This window comes from Thunnus albacares, chromosome 8, assembly GCF_914725855.1.
Source record: "Thunnus albacares chromosome 8, fThuAlb1.1, whole genome shotgun sequence".
Lineage (NCBI taxonomy): Eukaryota > Metazoa > Chordata > Actinopteri > Scombriformes > Scombridae > Thunnus > Thunnus albacares.
The window spans coordinates 34,150,629-34,160,628 of NC_058113.1; the positions used below are offsets into that span (position 1 = coordinate 34,150,629).

Genomic DNA, 10,000 nt, shown 5'->3' on the forward strand with positions numbered 1-10,000 from the left:
CTTGTTGTTAATAAATGTTCAGTCTGAGGGAAGAAGACGACAAACTGTCACCACGTCCAGTAGTGACGTGATGCTTGTTGTCATCTTCACACTTGTTTACAATATTAACGAGACGTCAGAAAACTGGACTGTCACATGTGACGAGATAACGACGCTGCCGGAGTGGCTGAAAAGATAACAGACAGGAAGAGAGACGTGTGGACGTCGTGGTCATGTGGTTCTTCTTCAGCGTGGATGAAAGATGAAGGAGAGCTGTTCAAAGATGGTTCCTCACTTCTATGAAAGTTTTCAGTAGTACATGAAGACATAAAGGTCCTCCGTGTGTCCGCAGGCTTCCACATAGAGCATGCTCAGTAGAGACTTCCTGTTGGCTCCTCGTTCACCTGAACGGAGATAAAATAGTTTAACTTTCTAAATGTTAGGACAACGTCTTTGGCCTCCAGCTGCAGAGGTCAGAGGTGAGAGTAACTCCTGCTGCTCAGTACTGCACAGTGGAAAGAACCGTTTGGTTTATATTTGTTTCTCACTCTGGATCTACATCATCAGCTCTGCTGGACCCTGCTGTGTAGCAGCTTTGTGTATTTTATTGAGGATGTGTGTGTGTTTGTTTTATTGTGTGTTAAGTTTTTAGCACAAACTGCAAATCAGTTTTCCTTTGGGATGATAATAATAAAGTTAATCTAATCTAAATGTTTTTGGATCGGTCTTACAGCTGCTCCTTCTCCAGTGATTGTGTGTTTGGGGGAAAATGCTTTGACAGGAAGTGATAAATGCAGTTTGCTTGCTTCATGTATGTTCTGTATCATCCATCTCGTCTTATTCTCACTGAGCAGAAACACAACTTTCTTTTTTCAAAGTTTTCTTGTGGTTCTCCTGTTGTAAAGTCAACGACATGAACAACATGAACCAGCGTTTAACCAGCAGGAAAATATATTTCTGTAAAGTCACACAGTGTTTGTTACAACATGAACACACCTCTCAAATATTACAGTCTCTGATATTAATTGAAATAATGTTGGTCGGGACCTCGCACTCTGTCGGGATCAGATCATTTTACTTTTTAAAAATGAGGGATATTCATTACAACTGTGGTGTGCTTTTATTTTGAAAGTTTGATTGACATGTGTACTGTCAGGTGTGCAGAGGCAATAAGTAACTGCAGCTGGTGACAGAAAAATACTCTTTTTTTCAGCAGTGTCATAAGTCATGTATTAAAGTTTGAAGCTGATAACATTAACGCCGTTGGAGGAGATAGCGTTTGTTCGGGGGCCAAAATTGGGGCAAAGTCTTATTTTGAAAGGCTAATTGTGGACTTCCTGTTGGATTTAGGTCAGGGGTGTCAGGGTATGATTTGTAGGTCTTGATGAGACGAATAATTGAGGTTTGCTTTGATCTCTCTACGACATTCCTACGGGCCGTGGTGGTCATTTTAGTTACATAGGTGGCGCTAGAGAGCACATTTTGGCACTTTAGGGGTTAATTTTTACATTTTTTTTAATCAAATTTTTCACCAAACCTGATGTGCGTGCCAAATTTGGTGAGTTTTTGAGCATGTTTAGGGGGTCAAATTTAGGTCTGAAGTCCCATAATAATAAAGAAAGAAACAAACAAACACATGAAAAACAACAGGGTCCTCACTGTCAGGCCTTTTGGACTCGGTCCCTAATAAACAATACAACAATATTTGACGTGTTGTAATGAAGATGCAGCTATAGACTATCTCTGTCTGCAGCTCTTAAACATCAGATGATTTCCAAAGTTAATAAAGTTAATAAACTTTTACTCCTCGTCCTAAAAGTTTAAACCAAACATGCTTCACTCTGACAGTTTCTGGCGAGTTCTGACAGATTTTCTGTTCGGAGACACTTGATGAATCTGATCTTTGTTCAGATCAAACCTCCGACTGAACCTGCAGGAGAGTTTCTGCTTTCAGCTGCCAGACTTCCTGTTTCCTCTCACACACAGAAAAACAGAAAACTGAGTAAATATGGAGGCAGACGTCCAGCAGGTCAGCGGGGAGGATTAGCAGGACGTCAGGTTTCCTCTCACACTCCTCGCTGGATTTCTTTTCAGCTGATTCAGATGAACTCTAACAATCCAATTAAAGCGTCTTTAATGAAAGCGTGTGGAGGAGCCGCAGCCTGTTCGCCATCTGCCCGTTTAGCTGTGAGAGAACGCCGCCGCCGCTCCCGCTGTCTGACAGACGTCTGACAACACGCAGCTTCTCAGCAGCTTCTCGGCTCATTTGGGTTTTGAATAGTTTTACTTTCTGTCATCAGTTTCAAACTCTGACAGTAAAACAGGATTCACTTTTCTTTCAGCACTCGTTGTGTAGTCATGTGACTTTCAGCTGCTTCTTCCTGGCTGCATATTGATACCCTGAAGCCCTAAATCGATTCATTGATTAGTTGTAACACTTTTGATCATCAACAAATTCACTGTTTCCAAAATGATAATAAACTGAATATAAATAAATAAGAAGAGATAATCTGTATGTCAGCCTGAGATCTGTGAAGTTGTGACGTTTTATAGATCGAATGATTAATCGATTAATCAAGAAATATCACTGACAGATAAATCTTTTTAACTCTGGTGCCTGGTGTGACATCAAGCAGTGCTGAAGTATCCCAGAATGCATTTCTACCAACAGGCAGCGATGGCAGAGATTCAGCTGTTGTAATTATCACTGTAGAACTGTTAATATGTTGCTTTGTTGAGTATTTAAGTACTTTATTAATATTTTTCAGGCAAGAAAGCAACCATTTAGATTCCCAATAATGTGCTCAGTAGGGGTGTGCCCGAATACAAATACGTTATTCAGCAAAGCACAAATAGTGGGGTTTTTTTTTTACAAATATTTGTTTCATACAAATATTTCAAAAATTATTTGTTTTCAGGAAGAAAAAATAAAACATGTCAAATACCAGCATGCAGGTCGGTTACATCACTATCTCAGTGTCTCTCCTCTGCTCCGCTGTGACGTCTATCAGCAGGTCTCAGTGAGGGGAGTCACATCCACCTGCTACATGACGCACATTTCCTAATTTGAACGTCACTCCCGGAGTTGGGGGTGTTCCCCAGAGATAAAGCTGAGAGCTGTGAGGAGCCGCTGGTGGGGGGGCGGGGCCTTAAAGAGACAGGAGCTAAAACGGCCTGTTTCAGACAGAGGCTGAACTGAGGGGCTGCATAAAGGACCAGTAGAAGATAAATAAGGAGTTTTTAACTGGAAATCATACAAAGATATTCCAGTAGAGCCCCAGAATATAAATGGAAATGTGCAGAATATGTCCTCTTTTAATGCATATATACAAAGTTTGCATTCAATAATGTCACCACTGTAATTGTCTACAAGTTTATATAAAACGTAAAATGGGAACATGATGACATTTATTTTGAAAAGCCAGAGGAAAAATGTTTTGGAGAGAAAAGAAAAAGTCAAATATACACCAATATAATTTTATAGAATAAATCTGTCTGGAGCAGCTCATAATCTGTAAAAAAAAAAAAAAAAAAAAAAAGCAGGGAAGGTTAATTACTGTAGAGCCCCCGCCGCCCCCTCGCCGCCCTGCTCGCCGCCCCCCTCGCCGCCTCGCCGGCCGCTCTGCACCAGAGAACTGTTAAAGTGATTTTCAGTATAATGTGTCGCTCTAGATGGAAAATGACTTTCTTAATTAGATTCTCCTTTATATTCAGTCTCCATATTTGTTTCTGTGCTGTACTCCTCACCTGTCAATCAATCACTGTCAGTCACTGATGGTGCTCCGCCTCCTGCAGGTGGACCGGACCGAGGTGATCCGCAGCTGCGTGAACCCGTCCTACTCCAAGGTCTTCACTCTGGACTTTTACTTTGAAGAGGTGCAGCGTCTGCGCTTCGAGCTGTACGACATCAACAGCGGCTACAACGGCCTGCGGGAGGCCGACTTCCTGGGATCAGTGGAGTGCACGCTGGGACAGGTGAGAGCATGAACACACACACACATTCATCAGAGGTCAGAGGTCACTGAGGTCTGCTGGGGATGAAATATTAATATGCAGCTGATGAAGACTGGAACGTGTTTCTCCAAATTCAGATTCTTTAGCACCGTCCATCGTTACTGTCCAGACATAAGAGTCAAAATTAAATCAGTGTTTAACTCTAACAGTAGTAACAGCTTTTATCTCCTGTGTGCAACAATGTGGCTTAATTATATGTTTTTAATAGTTTCAACAAAGTGCTCATGCAGGAAGTACTCATATGAACAGATGTAGCTGTCATACCAGACATGAACAGGAGAAAAAAACACAGATTAGACCTGAAACTCATAATGTCTTCATACAGTTTAAATATGATACAGAAATCCTCACTCACTCTGGCCTGTCAGGATCAGATCATTTTGCTTTTTAAAAATGAGGGCTATTTCTTACAAGTGTGGTGTGCTTTTATTTTGAAAGTTTGATTGACATGTGTACTGTCAGGTGTGTAGAGACAATAAGTAACTGCAGCTGGAGAGTGGAGAGTGTGAGTGAACCCACACCTTTTTGAACATTTACTGCTTCCACATAGTTTTAGATACAAACTTCATTTGAACTTTAAATGAGTCACGAGACTTTGACCTACAAATCTTGAATTTACATGTTTTTTCTATCTTTTATTGTTTTTGAGATATTAGAGTGTGAGTTTTAAAGTCTTTTCTTGCTCCTCCTGTGATTTTATAATGAGTGTGTATTGCGGAATGTTTCACAGCACTGAGGGAGTGACATCACCAGGAGCAGTTGGAGAGGAGGATTTTAGAGTACACGTCTTGTGAAATCTCCTCATAAATCCCATGACTTTGGCCAAATCTTACATTAAAAATCATATTATAGTAGGAAATTTCGTTGTGAATCCATTGATACAGGTTTGAAAGTGGTCAGACTTATAGTTTAGACATCAGAAGCCTCTGTTTGACACAAAGTTCATGCCCATAGATTGCCTCCCCATTGGTTTACATTGTAAGGGTGATGTGGCACTGCAACTTTCAGGGCTTATAAAATCCAAACCTTTGGAGTTATTACAAAGTTTCTAAGAACTTTTTTTCAGCATAGTGTCATAAGTCACCTATTAAAGTTTGAAGCCGATACCATTAACACCCTGAGAGGAGATAGTGTTTGTTCAGGGGCCAAAATTGGGGCAAAGTCTTATTTTGACAGGCTATTTTCAGACTTCCTGTTGGATTTAGGTCAGACCATTTTAGTTACATAGGTGGTGCTAGGTGGTGGAATTTGGCACTTTGGGGGTTAATTTTTCCATTTTATCAAATTTTTCACCAGACCTGATGTGTGTGCCATATTTGGTGAGTTTAGGGGGTCAAATTTAGGTCTGATGTCCTGTAATAATAAAGAAAGAAAGAAACAAACAAACAAACACATGAAAAACAATAGGGTCCTCACCTTTTGGGCTCGGTCCCTAATAAACTATGAAACTACAACAACTACTACATGTTTTCATTCAGTCCTCCTCGATACTTTAGTTTATATTTGATCCAGAATAATTGGTAATAAACTAAGAAGCATCGCTTCATTTCACCAAATCCAGACGTCCTTCACACATCCTCGACTCCTTTCAGCAGCTTCTCTCTGAAGATGCCGTTAGATGCTGTTTGTCCCTGAAGCAGTTTGTCTCTTTAATCTCAGCCCCCCCCATCGCCCCCCCCATCACCCCCCAGACTCCAACAAACCATCAACTTTCTAAACACAGTGAACACTTTTTACAGATGTTTTTAATGTCTGTTTCATTTTCAGTTAGAAAGGTTTTAATTGGATTGAATTTCTCTCTGATGGATTCATATTTTCTAATAGTTTCAGCTCCTGGTGAACAGGTGACCTTCATCATGTGAAGAGAGTTTGTTGGAAACACTTGTAGAGAAGTTAATGTTCTTATATCATATATCAGGATTATAACACTCTGGTTTGTCTGCCTGAGTTTATATTGAGACATGAATGTTGGACAGTGGCTTCAGTTTCAGTCCATCAGTCCATCTGTTACTTCATTTCAGACTTGATGAAAAGATAAAACACAAGAAGAAAAACAAAGACATGAAATAATGAAACATATTGGTTGAGTGTGATGAGCAGTGAGGAGGAAACAGAAGACATCCAGAGTTTGTTGGACACATTCTCCATCTGCTGTCGCTCTCATTATAAATCAAGTCAAAGCGCTTCAGAGTCTCGGCTGTGACGCCGCAGATTTCCTGCGAGTGGGGAGAAAACGTGTTGGAAGAGTTTTAACACGCCGAGCGGCGGCCAAGTTCATGATGAAACAATCAGCTCAGACGACGGTTGGAGACTCGACGGTGGAGAGCAACAGCGTGGAGCTGGGAAATGCCTCGTCCTCTTCCTCTTCTTCTTCTTCCTTGTCTGTGTGTCTGCCAGCAGCGACGCTCGGCTCGGCTGCCAGCTCCTCCACCGGCCAGATGGCTGCTTTCTGCTCACAGGCCTGAGAGAGACTCTGAGACAAAATACACAGAAAAACACAGGCTGACTGAGGCTGGGAGAGGGGCGGGGCTTCACAAGGAGAGGGGCGGGGCTTCATGAGGAGATGAGGCGGGGCTTCATGATGATAGGACGGGGCTCCACGAGGAGATGAGGCGGGGCTTCATGAGGAGATGAGGCGGGGCTTCATGAGGAGATGAGGCGGGGCTTCATGATGATAGGGCAGGGCTTCATGAGGAGAGGGGCGGGGCTTCAGCTCTGTATTAACTCTAGAGCAGGTTGGAGTTTGTTTGCAGTCGAAGCTTCATCAGTGAATCATTGAATTTCTGGCAGAAGAAGACGTGTGTTAAAGAAAAACCTTCAACAATTTGACTTTTTGTCATTTTCCAGCTCCCGTAGTCTCTGCTAATGAGCCGCCTGTGTGTCTGTACAAGCATGTTGGTGTTTCTACACCTGTGACGGCTGTGATTGACATCACACATCTTCACTCAAACCTGATTCTAACCTGAACCGTAAAATCAAAACCTTCACACAGCTGTGTGAAGTAGTGAGGACAAACTGTTTGAACTTCCAGAATGTCTGAGAAAGTCCTCACTCTGAAATATAAAATACTGTTTAATTCTTCCAGAAATGGAACATTTAAAAAAAAGTCTCAATTCCCCAAAACGTAGAAAATATCTTCACTCACAAAAATCACTTTTGTCTCATTTTCCAAAACTGTGACACTAAAACATCCTCACTCTCTTAAAACCATATCTGTCAGTATTTAAGTCTGACAATATGATTTTTCTTTCACAATATTAACAATTATAATAACTTTATAAAACTGAGATAAATAACGCTGACTAGACACTGTCGCTATGTGACCTGTGATTGTCTCCGTGGTAACAGTGAAGCTGTTTCCTGTTGAGATGATCAGGAAACGTCTGGTAGAAAACCAGTAAAATACAGAAGTGAGGTCTGAATGTCTTCAGGCATCAACACAGTGAAGCCGGAACGAAACACTCTCCAAAAATATCTGAAATAAAATGTTCAATTCTGAGAATGTTTAGTGAAAGACGACGCTGGACGGTTTGGTTTTATATGTTTACATGTTTATGAATCTGTGTGTTTGTGTTTACAGATCATCTCTCAGAGGAAACTGTCCAAAGCTCTGCTGAGACCAGGAGGAACTGTAGGAAAAGCCATCATCACGGTGAGCCTCTCTCTCTCTCTCTCTCTGTGTGTGTCATGAAGCTCTCTCGCCCTCTTTCTCTCTCTCTCTCTGTTTTCTTCTTCTCTCCTCCTTTCTTCCTTCCTTGTGTTCTCTTCTTTCATTTTCTTTCTTTCTTTCTTTCTTTCCTCCTCTACCTCTGCTGTTTCTTACATTCTTCTTTCTCTCCTTTCTCTGTTTTTCTTCTGTTTTTCTTCCCTCCTTATTTCCTTGATTCTTTCTTACATCCTCTCCTCCTTCCTTCCTTCCTTCCTTCCTTCCTTCCTTCCTTCTTTCCTTCCTCATGACGTCACTCTACACATTATGTAAATATATGTATATGATTATTATGGATTTATTATTTATGAGGGTTCAGTTTGTGACATTAAAACCTCCAGCAGGGTTTTTTTTCTTCTTCTGTGGTTTTCCAATCAGCTGATAACAGTCGTCCCTTCAGACTGACACTATTTCAGTTTTCCTTTCACAATCTCATGAAGAAGAGTCTTTTATTCTTCTATGTGTCGTCTTATCATTTCGTCTTCTTCTTTCTTACGTTGTGTCTTTCCTTCTTTATTTCTATCCTGGTCTCCTCCGTTCCTTCCCCCTTCCTCTCTTCCTCTTTCCTTCCTTCCTCTCTTCCTTCCTTCCTCTCTTCCTTCCTCTCTTCCTTCCTTCCTCTCTTCCTTCCTCTCTTCCTTCCTTCCTCCCTTCCTTCCCTCCTCTCTTCCTTCCTCTCTTCCCTCCTCTCTTCCTTCCTCTCTTCATTCCTTCCTTCCTCTCTTCCTTCCTCTCTTCCTTCCTTCCTCTCTTCCCTCCTCTCTTCCCTCCTCTCTTCCTTCCTCTCTTCCTTCCTCTCTTCCTTCCTCTCTTCCCTCCTCTCTTCCTTTCTCCCTTCCTTCCTTCCTCTCTTCCTTCCTCTCTTCCTCTCCTGCAGCAGATTTAAAGAGTCTTGTCGTTTGGTTGTTGTTTGCTGTCAGTCTGTTTAGGTGATGATGACATTAATTGAATATGTTTGTCTTTATTATCTTCAGGCTTCTCTTCATGTCTGATATGTTGTTCATCTTTTTATGAGCAGTAATAAATCACAGCTCATCTCTGGCTGCTGTCGTGTGAACGTGTTGATGCTTCAGGGGAACTTTGGTTCATGCAGGAGAAAGAAAACAGACTAGAACCAACAGATACACAAATATCACAATTCATATCAAACATGAAGTGAAACTAAGAGATATAGATACAGTAAGATCTGTGGAGTCAATGATGGACTCAAGAATCACATCCTGCTGCAGTTTGTTCCATCTGACTGCAGGAAAACCAAACTTAAACAAACCAAACCTGAGATCTAAAGTAGAAAAACAGTGAATTTGTGAGATATATCAGCTGTTTTATTATTTATGTCTTCATAAATAAATGCTAAAGAGTGCAAGTCTCTATATTCTATATTAAAACATGAATCTGCATCATATTAACATAACTTCTCACATTATAATGAGAAAAGTTTCTGTCTTTAATGAGACGTGTTTGTAAAGTGGAAGAACAAAGAAGTTTGTTAAACAGATAAAAAGAAGTGAAATCCAGAGGAAGCTTCCTGAAAGCTGACCAATCAGAACAGAGTGGGCTCATCAGGAGGCGGGGCCTTAAAGAGACAGGAGCTAAAACGGCCTGTTTCAGACAGAGGCTGAACTGAGGGGCTGCATAAAGGACCAGTAGAAGATAAATAAGGAGTTTTTATCCCAGTTGAGCCCCAGAATATAAATATAGAGGCTGGAGATGTGCAGAATATGTGTCAGTTAAAATGAAGTTTCCTCCTGTTTTCTTCGTTCTCGGAGCTAAAAACAAACTAACAACTTTATCACAAGACGCATCTGTCTGTCTGCACTCATATATATATATATATCTATATCTATATATATATATACATTTCACCTTATTGATAGTTTTGCACATGTTGTTAATGTCTGCTCTGTTGCACTGAGCTTCCTCTGCTTCCCTTTATGTTTAGATGTGGTTAATAAAACTGAACTTGAAGCAAATATGTTTTGAAAGAAGCAGACTGTCACTCCCATTACTTTCTTCTCTCTGGAGGGAAACCTTTAGAAAGTCTAGTACAAAGACAAAAAAACAGGTCCGAATTCCCAACGCTGACACACACCAACGAACAAGAAAAACAAAACACACAAAAAAAAGCTGCAGAGCGGCGAATAATGAGGATGAATGTTGTGTCAGCTGCCGTCTCCGAGGTCAACAACGCAGCTCAGACTGTGATACTGTTCTCACATCATGCATATTCCTGTTAATTAACGAGTTTAATCAAATTACCATGAAGAACATCTGAGAGCAGATCCTTTACTTTAATAAAAG

General features: G+C 41.0%; 1 protein-coding gene across 2 annotated transcripts in view; it reads left to right on the top strand.

Moving 5' to 3' along the window:
- The window catches only part of cpne4a (copine IVa), a 79,024-nt gene that overhangs the window by 29,138 nt on the left and 39,886 nt on the right, over positions 1-10,000 (top strand). For both annotated transcript variants that reach the window (XM_044358817.1, XM_044358816.1), the window contains exons 3-4: positions 3,775-3,954; positions 7,574-7,645. In XM_044358817.1, coding sequence (XP_044214752.1) covers positions 3,775-3,954; positions 7,574-7,645 — 252 coding nt within the window. The remainder of the gene's footprint in view (positions 1-3,774; positions 3,955-7,573; positions 7,646-10,000) is intronic.